The 12,928-nt window shown below is 46.5% G+C and overlaps 2 protein-coding genes across 2 annotated transcripts in view; both read right to left on the bottom strand.

Annotated features, from left to right (window-relative positions):
* Positions 1-313: 313 nt before the first annotated feature.
* On the bottom strand, positions 314-7,708 carry LOC132464681 (BTB/POZ domain-containing protein kctd15-like). The gene is made up of 5 exons (XM_060061196.1): positions 7,033-7,708; positions 5,224-5,399; positions 3,878-4,022; positions 1,831-2,133; positions 314-1,114 (listed from the first exon to the last, which is right to left on the bottom strand). Exons 1-5 carry the CDS (start codon positions 7,057-7,059, stop codon positions 953-955), a joined length of 813 nt encoding a protein of 270 aa, XP_059917179.1. The 5' UTR covers positions 7,060-7,708; the 3' UTR covers positions 314-952.
* Positions 7,709-9,470: 1,762 nt separating this feature from the next.
* LOC132464682 (carbohydrate sulfotransferase 8-like) overlaps positions 9,471-12,928 on the bottom strand; it is a 35,460-nt gene continuing 32,002 nt past the window's right edge. The window contains exons 3-4 of the mRNA XM_060061197.1: positions 12,059-12,099; positions 9,471-11,547 (exon numbers count right to left, since the gene is read on the bottom strand). Coding sequence (XP_059917180.1) covers positions 10,486-11,547; positions 12,059-12,099 — 1,103 coding nt within the window. The 3' untranslated portion in view covers positions 9,471-10,485. The remainder of the gene's footprint in view (positions 11,548-12,058; positions 12,100-12,928) is intronic.

The raw sequence follows: 12,928 nt of genomic DNA on the forward strand, positions 1-12,928 counted from the left end.
AGTGTTTAAGAGCGGTCCATGTGTGTATTGGGGCAAGTTGGGCTTCAAATCTTTGGATGGTGGCATATTAATTGATCTGATTTTATTTATACATGCACAATTTGTTTCCAATGTGAAGAATGTGTATCCAATGCATGATTGAGGTGGTGTCATTTTAAATGGCTCAGCATTTAAAATATAAGCACAATCTTATCATTGCAATATGATGAAGTTATGCACAATCTTATCATTGCAATATGATGAAGTTATGCACAATCTTATCATTGCAATATGATGAAGTTATTGTAGATAGATAGTGACAATAAAAGACTAATATTTTTTTTGTTTGGTTTATATCAATTAAACTGTACAAAACAAGGATCCTGACACAAAGATAACAAATACATTAAATATACATCACTTTTTTTCCAAAATAGTTTATAAAAAAAACAAATTATATTACAGTTTTGGTGCCACCAGGTACAAATTAGGTTTTCGATCATTTTCTTCCACCATGCGCCCTGATCTTAGTGTTGGTATCAAAACGCAGTCTGACACGTATAACAAAATGGTATTTAATCCATTGAGGTTGACGTTTTTTATTTACGTTTTAAAATGGACCGGCTATCTATCTACAGACTACCAGCTTCTTTATTTTTTTTTATCCAACCTTTGTCTTCTGATTTTTCAAACCTTCAAAATAAAGTCTTCAACGTCGCCATCAGAATCACAGTGGAAGCTGTTCAGTTTAAACTGAACTTAACATTGCTCATTTCATTCAGTTTGGCAAAGTCTAAAGTCCCAAGTCCTGTTTCAGTCTTCCTTTGTCTGCGTCTGGTTTGAGTCTGTTGGTCTGAGACCCCAGACTCTGTGTTGCCGTTAACGTTCCTTCCCTCCCAGCGCGACTGAGGATGTTTCGATCCCACCAACGGTCTCGGGGCTGGGCTCTGTCTACACCGTGTGTTGGCGTGGTCTAGTCCAGTGGTTCCTGTTTGATCCGGATGGGCGTGCTGGTGATGGACTGGCTCCGGATGAGGTCGCGACACATGACGTACTCGCTGAACTGGGAGGAGTCTACGCCGCCGCCGCACGACCCCTTCATCGTGAAGCCCTTCTGGAACAACCTCTCCAGCACCTGAGACAAAGGTCAGAGGTCAGTTCTGGCATTGCGTAAGCGACTTGTAGCTTGGATCTTATTATGTTTCTCTGAAATGGTTGAATGCCTTTATTGTGCGTTCATTGTTCATTAACTGGCTTGGGACAAAAGCTTCAGCTAGATTAATGTAATGTAAAGAATTGGTTGTTTAATACGTTTAGGTTTGATTTTGACTAGTAGGGACAAGTCCTTTAGCAATATCATTCAATGATAATTGAAATCCCTTATTTCCTTCAGTTCTGGGGGGGTTGTGCTCGGCTCGCCCATGCACCACCACATGTCACACACAGCGGACACAAAGTAAGTAAAAAAAGTAAGTCTAACCTCAATCAATCAAGGACTCCTCTCTGAGAAGTTCTCAACCACAAATACCTTGATTCAGCTGTATTTCGTTTCAACTTTTATTTTAAGCTCCAAAAGAATGAGCGACCTCATCGCTGGATAACGGGCTTGGGTATAACCAGGGTTTTATTATGTCCTCGTCGTACCAGGGTAGAGCACTAAACGTCAACACGTTGATGACACGTTGTACCACCAGGTGTGAGTGTGATTATTCATCATGATGTCAAAGGAGGCTCGTAACGGCTAATCACACTCACACCTGGTGGTACAATAGGTCCCCTCTGACGTCACCCTTCCAGCTAGCCTACCTCACACTCCCATCGGCCGTCCTGACAGAGAGGGGCGTGTCTCACCTGCACAGAGTTCAGCCGGCAGTAGCCGTTGAGGGGGAAGCGGATGACGTGCGTGGGGTCCTGGTTCCAGCCGGCGTTCACCGAGTTGCACATGACGTCGCCCGTCTCGGGGAAGATCTCCTCGATGAGCACCTTCTCCCCGCTGAGGGCGATCCTCTCGCCCAGGTCGGGGGACACGCGGACCACCAGGCACTCCACCGGCGCCGTCCGCTGTGCCTCGCGCTCCACCTGCCAGCGCTCCAGCTCACGCACCATGGGCGTCAGCTGGTAGTAGCGGGCCTCCTCGTAGAGCTGCAGGAAATCCTGGCGGCCACACCCACACACACACACACACACACACACACACACACACACACACACACACGGACTCTGGTCAGCTCAGTCTCTGACGAGCTCAGTCTCTGACGTTTAAGTTCAAATCAATGTACTGAATGCTGTTGATATGATAAAGTTAGAGTTCAGGAGTTGCTGATTTAATAGCGAGTGGGATCTATAGTCTGGCTTAATGCTGCAGACAAGGGAATATATTGAGCAGAGAAGAGAAGAGCACAGAAGGAAGCTCTGTTGCTGAAGGCCCATTACCACCTACAGCCCCCTGGCCTATCCGATAGTACCCATGTGACATTTGGAGCCACTGCACTGTTGCAAATTCCCAAAAGTCCAAAAGACGCCATGACATTAAAACATGCATGTGACAATCTATATTCTGTCCTTAAAGCAACTTCACATTTTAATATTTATTTTTACTATTTTCCGGTGATCTCAAACCTCATCTCCTCTCATCTTCCACACTCAAAAGGTAATCCTACAAATCCTACAAACCCGATCCATCAAAGCTCTGCAGTGAAGCATACCATGCCTGCACAGCACACTGCAGACCAATATATTCGTAATGACTGCGTGTGAAAGGAATACAGAAAGACAGACAGATAGACCGAAAGAAAGGATAGAAAAGACAGAGATAAAGAAGGTTTTTTTCCACTCCTCTTTCTTCTTCTTTTTTTTTCTTCCTCAATGCTGATCCTGACCTAGAGCACGCACACACTCAGCCACAAACGCAGGCACACACACACACACACACACACACACACACACACACACACACACACACACACACACACACACACACACACACACACACACACAGACACACACACACACACACACACGGACACACACAGACACACACACACACACACACACACACACACACACACACACACACACACACACACACACACACACACACACACACACACACACACACACACACAGCATGCAGAGGCGTTGTGGCCCCAGGGGCAGTGTGCTGTATCAAAGCCTGCGCTCCTTAGCTCCCTTCCCTTTGTTGGCTCGAAGCAAAGGATAGATGTGTTTTATAAAAAAGGGTCTCTGACTGCGGGCTGTTGTAGTCATCCTGAGCAAAGGCACAGAATTACAGTTTCCCTGCTGGCTAAGTACAGAGAAGGAGACGAGAGCGTTTCAATATGCACACAGACTGACACAAACGCACGCACAACACACTGGCTGCCATCATACACACAGGCACACACACACACACACACACACACACACACACACACACACACACATGCACACACACACACACACACACACACACACACACACACACACACACACACACACACACACACACACACACACACACACATAAGCACATACACACACATACGCATTCATACATACATACATACATACATATGATCGCCCAAAAAACCCAACCCCTAACAAGTTAGTTTTGTAAAATACATACCACAATATGCATACAAATGAACACACACAAACACACACACACACACACACACACACACACACACACACACACACACACACACACACCTCCCTCTCAGCCAAGAGACCCTGTAGCGCCCGGGTCGAGAACCACACAGCGATTCAAAAGTGTGACAGAACTAGAGTACTAAAACACTAAATACCTAAGCGACATAGAGCTGCACCACTGTTGTGGAGGCTGTGATAGATCACTAGGATCCAGCTCTACGGAGGGGTTACGGGGGTACCGTCATACCTTGAAGTCCTCAGGGAGGAGCAGTCTGCAGGTGCGCAGGAAGCTGAGGATGTAGCGGAAGATCTCCCCGTCCCGGTCGATGAAGTAGTGCTGCTTCAGACTGTCCAGAACGATGGGCTCCGTGCCGTTGAACAGGCGGCTGATTCTGGAGGAACAGAGGCGAAGAACACAAACCAAGGTTAATCAACACATAGGAAACAATGTGATAAACCATGTTTGCCATGATGTTTAGTAGTAAAGCGTAATTGTAATATTTTGTGGTATAGACATGATAGGAAAAGTGTTGCATGGTTGTAGTTGGTATTGGATTAATTATTTAGATGTATATTAGTGAGTCTAAGGTAGGTAACTTATCTATTAAAATAGCAATATAATAGAAGAAGAAGAAGAAGAAGAAGAAGAAGAAGAAGAAGAAGAAGAAGAAGAAGAAGAAGAAGAAGAAGAAGAAGAAGAAGAAGAAGAAGAAGAAGAAGAAGAAGAAGAAGAAGAAGAAGAAGAAGAAGAAGAAGAAGAAGAAGAAGAAGAAGAAGAAGGGGAAAAAAAGAGAAGAAGGAGAAGGGGATGAAGAAGACGCCAAACCTCATGTTGGGTATAAACTCGTTGAGTCTTTGTTTAGTTTAGTTGCCTAGCGTATTATTTGGAATGCCTTCTATAGTACTTCAAACATGCTGCAATAGCTTCCCTCTAGGCACTGAGTCAGGCTATTACAATGGGAACAGTTATTATGTTACGTACAATGCCGACAGCTGTTGAAGTTCGCTCCCTATTACTATATGTCTTGGCTGGTTACGATCGGTTTTGGGGGTATCTGTTATAACGCGGTCGTTTTCTTCAAATTTCCTACACCAGGTCAACGTTTTAAATGTGAATCCGTTTAAGACAGGAGTTTTCAGTCCTTTATTCTCAGTACATTGACTCAGTATAAAGGAATGGATGTATCGATGCTTGATAAGTAACATCATCGTTAACGCTATAAGAAGTCGACACCTCTACTTCATTATCCTTTCCATATATGGGCACCCTGTGCTTCCTCTGAGTCTCTTTGCCTCAGTCAGTGAGTTGAAGCTGCCTCAGCTCTAGCTCCCTGATGCTCTTGCAGCAGACTCAGCCGCCAGCTCGCAGCTAACTCCTCCCCCCTGTCCTGCCCTCCCAAAGACAACTATATTAAACTCTGTTCGATAAAGTGTGTGCATGTGAATGTGTGTCTATTTGTGTGCGTGTGCGTGCTTGTGTGTTTGTGTGTGTGTGTGTATCAGTTTTAACATCCATCCATCGACCCCCCCGCTGTGTTCCCCTCAGGTCCTTCCCTGACCCCCCCCCCCCCCCCCCCTGGGCGGCGGTCTCACCTGGACTCTGGGTACTTGGTGAGCGTGGCCAGGCTGCTGGTGTACATGTGACCCCCCACGTCGATGTGGACCGGGGCGTTGGTCTTGGTGAGCTGGGCCGGGGAGGGGATGCCCTGGGTGCTCATGGGAGACACCGGGGACCTGCTCAGAGACATCCGGGACATGCTGCGCCCGTCCTGGCGACGCGCACGGTGGGAGACAAGCAGAAGGAACACACATCCGGGTGAGCATCCTGCACACAAACAGCCAATCAGCACTTTGCCTTGAGCGGGATCGCCTTGTCATCAAGGTGGGATCCGGCCCATTCAGGATCGGCTTTCAGCGCTTTCGCTTTGGTTGCTTATTGGACACATGAGATCAACCAAATGAAATCGCATCCTGATGCATCATGGATGAAAAGGAGAAGGCGTGCACTTATTATCCCGTTGGTCCCTGATGTTCAAAGTGTTTGATAGGATATCGTTTTACCGCGGCATTGCCTTCTCAGCCCTCTCACTGCCCTTTTGATACTAGTTCTGGCAAATTAGTTCCTAACATTATGAGGTTTTGTTTTCTCATTTTATGTATTTTTACGTATTGCAGGGATTACAAGGGTGGCACGTCTGTGTATGTGAACAATATTCATAAGGCGACTGCGGTTGAGCGTGCCCACATTGAAACAGAGGGCGGCTATGGCCGGGGGGCTATGGAGCCGGGGCAGATTCTGCCTTAATTGACCCATCCCCCCCATTGAAAGTCTCTGGCAATTGTTAGGAAGTCCGTTGAACCATGAAAGGTGAACAGGAGGCGGACTCGTGGCTCTCCCCCCCTGGCCCAGCCTGGAGCTCTGGGTCTGAGTGCACACAGACAGCCCAGCAAACACCGGGCATTCTGGGTACTCTGAGTACAGACAGCATCTTAACAAAGGTCAGGTCATACATACATACTACATACATACATACATACATACATACATACTACATACATACATACATACATACATACATACATACATACATACATACATACATACATACATACATACTTACATACATACTACATACATACATACATATATACTACATACATACATACTACATACATACATACATACATCCTACATACATACATGCTACATACATACATACTACATCCATCCATCCATCCATCCATCCATCCATCCATCCATCCATCCATCCATCCATCCATCCATCCATCCATCCATCCATCCATCCATCCATCCATACATACATACATACATACATACATATGTAAATAGGCCTACATAGCATACTGTACGTACATACATACATACGTATAAACAAAGCCTACACAGACGGACAAATTGTACACAGACACACAAGTGCGTGCACAACAAAACACACTTGGCAATGACCCGATACGGCATTGCGATCTAAACGTTTAGTATTTCCGCTTCAACCAACCGTACAGGTTTGAAACCAGTACGTTTTGTGTGTGTGTGTGTGTGTGTGTGTGTGTGTGTGTGTGTGTGTGTGTGTGTGTGTGTGTGTGTGTGTGTGTGTGTGTGTGTGTGTGTGTGTGTGTTTGTGTGTGTGTACGCGCGCGCGTGCGTGCGCACGGCAAAAAACAGGCATTGAATCACATTGAATCACATTGAATAAAGGCAATTAAAAGCTGGCTTCTAGGTTTAGTAGATGTTGAAAAGCAATCCACAAGGACACAATAACGAAGGCTACAAACTTAACTTAATCTAAAGCACGCTTGCATCGTGTGTGCCTTTTCTGTCTCTGTCTGGGACATTCCCGGCATCGAGACACAGCGATGAAAGCAGGCGACGCGCGGACTTACCTGAGAAGACACCGACACGGACGACATGGATGGGTCTGGTGTAGAGCCGGCTGGGATTCTTTGGAGTAACTAGAATCGCAGCTGATTTTTTGCAAAAGGAAAAACAGTCCTTCCTTCGTCCTTCTCTTGCTTCCGTCTAACAGACCCGTCGAGCCTCGATCTCCGCGCAAAGAAGCCAGTCGTCGGACGCCAACCAGGGGGGAGGCTGGAAGAATGTGTGCCCGGGGCGATGCGAGAGCGCCTCGGGGCTGAGGATTAGGTTACAATTACTTGGTCTCTCTCTCGCCCAAACTCGCTGGAGGAGCAATGCGTGATCCTCTGTCCTAATAATAAAGATAAAAAAAAAATAAAAAAAAAGGGCTGATGCTCCCGTTTGCACGATAGGTGACTTAAATTGTCTTAGACACTATTTATACCGATTTCATTGCGGTTCTGCAAAACTAGCTTCTGCAAATACACACACAAACACACACACCAAAACAATGTAAGCTCTGGTCAAAGGAAGGTCTGTACTCTGTAGCCTAATGTGTGCAGTATGGAACTGGAGTTCGTCAGCGCGCGCTGCTATTAACGGCTATACGTCTGACTTATGTCAAGCCTCCTGCACCAAAATCCCCTCTACTAAAGACTCATAATTTACCAACATCCAACTTCCCCCGGGGGCTAGAGCCAAATGACGTCTGTCGTCATGCATGATGCCACGGCAAAAAAGCGCCTTTTCATGGGCCCGGGGCAGAATGCGCCATTTCGATGATTGCGCACTGGGAGATGGAGATGGGCGCCGCGAGGGCGTGCTGCTGCAGACAGTTATATTAGGTTTTATTATTCTCATCCTGGTTTGGTTGTCTCGTGTATTTCAGATTGTAAAGACGATGCATTCATTGACGATGGGTCACACAATGTTAAGTGATTTTAGAACCTATTGCGTTCAGACATGCGCGTAAAAGTCCGCCTGCAGACCGCCAGTTTCCTTCGGACAGGTCAAGCTCGCCCTACTGGTCAGATCGTAGAAGGCCTGGGTTTTTCTTTGGTTCGTTCAGTTTTCTAATCTGATTGATGTGGGTGGCCCACATAGGCGGTTTCGAAGTTATACGTTGGTTCAATAGCCTGGCTGGACATACAGTATATATATCCATGTCCTAATTGCTGCTCTATAGACAGTTTACTCTGGTACCCCCGCACACACACACACACACACACACACACACACACACACACACACACACACACACACACACACACACACACACACACACACACACACACACACACACACACACACACACACACACACACACACACACCTCAACACCCACAGATTATAACTTCTGTTAATAAGAAAAGTTGGTCAATCTTTATCCCGTGAGCTAAATCAAGCAGGGAACTAGAGCGACACATACACACCGTCTGTTGTGCAGCAAGACAACAGCATTAGGCCTTTCTGTTCCGGCCCGGGGCCGAGGCTGTGTGCAGCCTACTGCTGCCCAGCCCTTCCCGATTGCTCACCATTTGTTCAAATAAAACTACAGCTGCTGCAGATGTACTTAAACACAGCTGAACATGTAGGCTAACTATGTTAATCTATAGCTATAGCTTACACATAGTTCAACTTGTCTCATGTTACATACTTTTACACTAAGCCTGCAAAATATCTCGTGAAGCCATGCTGATATAGTGGCAGAATGTAAAGTGTTGGGTAAAGCAAGACCAAAATAATGGGGTGCTGTGTTTATGAACAGAATAACCGGGTTGTGTGTCTATCAAAAGCATAGCCTCCTTTTTTTTGTGAAGCGTTGTTTCACAGCCCAAGGCCCCCGTCGCCGTTTTAAAGTGATAGCCCAGTGACTAGGGCCCCTGCACTACCGGGGCCGATCAGATGCATATACGCCATGTTTATGTGGACATAAAGGGTCCGTCGAAACACACAACACATTATGTGTATTTATGTCAATAAAGAAAGGCGCTGGGGTTTGTTGTGGCTGAGGTGGGCTGCCTGATCCCCCCCCCCCGTCTCTGACACTAGTCGTCTCTGCCTTCGGGGGGCTCAAGGGACAAAGGCGGGGGGACGGGCGGGAAGGGCTTGCCTCGCGGGCAATGGAGGCGAGACAATGACGCCTGTCATATGGAGAGGTGACGCACAGCATGCTGGGAGCGCTCGCAGCAGGCCTTCAATGTCTGCTCTTGAATGTTTCAGAGGGTCACACTTCGATTTAAATAATCATCAATTGTAAACAATAATCATGTTTACAATTTATTCCTTATCCTTATGAAAACTGGTATGGAGTCCTATATTTAGGTCTATTTGGATTTAAGTCTACATTAATGCATAGTAGGCCAAATTGACAATAGTAGGCTATATCAAATGAGCCTGTGTTTAAACCTATTCATCAGTAAGTGCTAATGGACACACAAAGGGTGAAATGATCAGGGAAAAGCTATCAATGTGGAGGCTACTTTTATTTACACAAGTCCGTCAACAAGACATTTAAATGCATCAGGCAAAATGGCAGTGTTAAGGCTGAAAACTCATCTTCAAAGTGGCTAAGACAAAGACAAGTAATACTGAAAACGTTGGTGCGTCTGATAAAGTTTTCTGTTGTTGAAACGTATAAAGTCAGATAAAGGCAGATAACTCTTGGATTGCATTAGACTCAAAGGGCCCTATATGCAGTTCGGGAAAAGTGGGGGCATTGTTTAAATTTAAGACCAAGGTCGATAGCCTTGTGTTGCAATAAGCTGTTTCACACTCTCTGGTGGTCTGCAATCTAGATATAAACACACATGGACGAAACCCCTGACCTAGTGGTATTTGGAATGATTACAATTAGAGAATATCAACAAAAAAAATGGTATAACTTACTTACTGCCAGATTGAATAAACCAATAACAACAAAGTCTCTAAATATGGCCGAAGAAGGCCTATCGATGAATTTCAGGAACAGGATTGTCTTTTCGCTTACAAGTAAACCAATTAAATAAAATACTCACAAAAAGTTATATAATTAAAAAGGACACACAGGAAAATCTTTCAAGTTCAACCAGTACTTAAATCTCTGATATCTGATTAGGCAACAATAGTAATGGTACGGATGCAGACATAAGAATGCAGAAGGACCTAGTGATGCAGTCTCTAGTGTATGTTCCCATATTGCTCCCTGCTGTTCGAGGGTGCGACTTTGGATTCAGTGGTGTGGGTCGTTATTCTGCAGAGCCACTCAGTGGAGACAGCAGCCAGATACTGATGCTTCATTTATTCACCAACTCAGTGCTGCTGGCTGGCTCTATCGAGGAAGTAGACCATAATGAACTAAGGTACATTTTAAAAGAGTACAATTATTTGCTACAATGAATACAAAGTCGCTTCCCCAAAACTGTCAACTGAGGTTGAACAGTTTCCTCAACAGCACTTCAGTCAGACTGCTGCATACAATCATACAAAGTCCCGTTCGGCCCTTAATGCAGGTCCTTAAAGGGCTTGGGGTAGTTGAACATCAGATAATCCATGTAGTAAAAGTCGTAGATCTTCTGTCGCTCTATTGAGTTCAACTTTGCAAAGTAGCTCTGGGTGATCGTGGAGGAAGTCCTCTCCGCCAGGGGGTTCCTGTCCTTAAAGTGGGGGAAGCTGAGGTTCCCCGGCGCGCCCATGCTCCGCAGCAGGAAGTTGGCCTCCTCCTCCATGTTCTCAAACTTCCCGATGAAGTTGTAGCGCAGCAGGCAGGGGTTGCAGAGCTGGCTGACGGGCTCCCAGTGGATGTCCATGCCCACGGGCCGGTGCACGTCCAGCAGGTACTGGACGAACTCCCGGAAGGTCACGCCGGCGCCGGTACGCAGGGCGCTGTGCGAGGCGTTGGCCCGGTACTTGGAGATGATTGGCCGCCCGAACACGGGGTGGTAGTAGGAGTTGGGGCTCTCGAACTTGTCGCGGAAGGCCGACACCAGCCGCTCGAAGGGCTCCCGCACAAACAGGAACTTGGTGTAGTCGTGGAGCCTCTTGGCGATGGCGGCGCGGTCGTAGCCGTCCAGCCGGCGGAGGCTGTTGGCGTTGTGCGCCGCCTCGTGGGGGATGTCCCCGGGGGACACGGCGCTGCCCCCCAGGACCATGAGCACCCGCTTCCAGTTGGAGCAGCCGGCCTTGGGCACCTCGCAGTACAGCAGCCGCGACCGTTCCTCCACGTAGACCCGGGACACCTGCCGCCGCGAGAGCAGCCGATTGGCCACGCTGGGCTGGTATTTGGCGCACGTCTTCCTCAGTTGGTGTCGCCGGATGGCCTGCGCCAGGGCCAGCTTCTGGTGGGGGCCCCCGGCCCCCCCACCCGCGTCCGAGAGGTCCTCCAGGAGACGTAGCTTGGGCCTGGAGGCCTGGTCCTCGTGTGATGCCGCGGAGGCGTTGGAGGGCTCCTGAGTGAGGGGGAGGGGAGGGCGGAGGGTGGGGTAGGAAGCTCTGTTCTCCAGACGTCGGGGTGGGTCGTAGCTCCGGTCCACATCGCCCTCTGCTGGATGGCCCGTGTCAAAGTCCTGAAATCCAAAATAGAATGGACAAATGTCAAATTACAATGGGTCCGATTAGATTAGTAAGGAATTCTTTCATTTATATTTGATTATAAACTTGTTTTTTTTATTTTTTTATTGGTTGGGAGAAAGTATATTTTACATGTTGTAAGATTTTGTGTAAGACAAACTATTATACATGCTTTTCTTCGTCAAAACTGAAATAATCAAAATATATGCATGATCAGCGAGACGGCAACCAGATTGGTTAAATAACGTGCAGTACACCAAACAAACCACAAGATGACATCACGCCGCTTCTAATGAATTATCTAGCCTCGTTTACATACCCGCCCGAGTTTGCTTATGCAAAAGACCGTTTTACAGATCGTATTACAAAAGTTTACATAAATTTGAATAATCTATCAACAATGACCATGGACCATTGTCCCTGTTACATAATAGAACCAGACCCATATCTCGTGTTTGTTCAAACAGTGCTGTTTTAACAAAGATTAGCTGCAATAGGAGTGCTCACCTTTTCAACAGGCCAACTAGGTGCAACCACCGAGTTAGTTCCTGTGGATGACAAATCAGAAAAACAACAGTCATAATAGCTATTTCCCATAATATGCTGACATAGAAATGTATAAAGTGGTCAGTTATACAATTGATATACCCCTTCCCAAGCATTTTGTTAATTAAGCCCCTATAGATGTTCTGAAGGGAATAACACAAGCCATACAAGTGAAGTCTGGCTTTAAAAAATAAGTAGTCTGGTGAGGTGGTGGCCAAGAGAAACCACTTGGAGGACAGAGGAGTGCAGTGGCCAGATATGTCTTCCGATTATCTTCTGATAAATAGGCCAGGGTCGTCTTGGCATGTGTGGGAGCATGTGCGAGTGTGTGGGTGAATGACAGATAGAGACGATGCAGACAGAATAACAATCAAGAACTGGCGAGTCCACACTTTTCACTTCCACAAGACGCAGCGGAAATGTCCCCAGGCGAGTCGTGCTTTATACCTGCATGATCTAGCCACGCACCTATTCTATTATACAATTATGCCTAATATACCATCTACTGTGGCTGCCAGTGGTGCTTTAGCTGAAGATTGGTCCTATTAGGCCTCCTATAGACCTTGTTCTAATCCTGTAATTCACGACATATGGCCCTGAAAAAATATGACTCAATCTAAAATGTGTAGTTCGAATAGCATTATCAGCTTTTCCAACCGCTCCTTTTTTTATGCAATTATCTGGATTGACCGAGGGGCCAATTCCCCACTTTTGAAAATAAGTATCGATTTGGGATTATGTGGAAAAATTAATGTATCTGACATGGATGCCCCGGCAAGGGTGCCTGATCAGCACAATCCTCCACAATCCAAGTTTATCTAGGCAGATAGG

Source organism: Gadus macrocephalus, chromosome 9 (assembly GCF_031168955.1).
Source record: "Gadus macrocephalus chromosome 9, ASM3116895v1".
Lineage (NCBI taxonomy): Eukaryota > Metazoa > Chordata > Actinopteri > Gadiformes > Gadidae > Gadus > Gadus macrocephalus.

What these genes read in the sequence shown, in the direction of transcription:
- LOC132464681 (XM_060061196.1), bottom strand. Translation starts at nt 7,059, where the DNA reads ATGTCGTCCGTGTCGGTGTCTTCTCAG. An exon ending in TCCTCCCTGAGGACTTCAAG is followed by an intron (nt 2,134 to 3,877) that starts GTATGACGGTAC and finishes TGTGGCCGCCAG; the next exon opens with GATTTCCTGCAGCTCTACGA. An exon ending in GCCGGCTGAACTCTGTGCAG is followed by an intron (nt 1,115 to 1,830) that starts GTGAGACACGCC and finishes CCTTTGTCTCAG; the next exon opens with GTGCTGGAGAGGTTGTTCCA.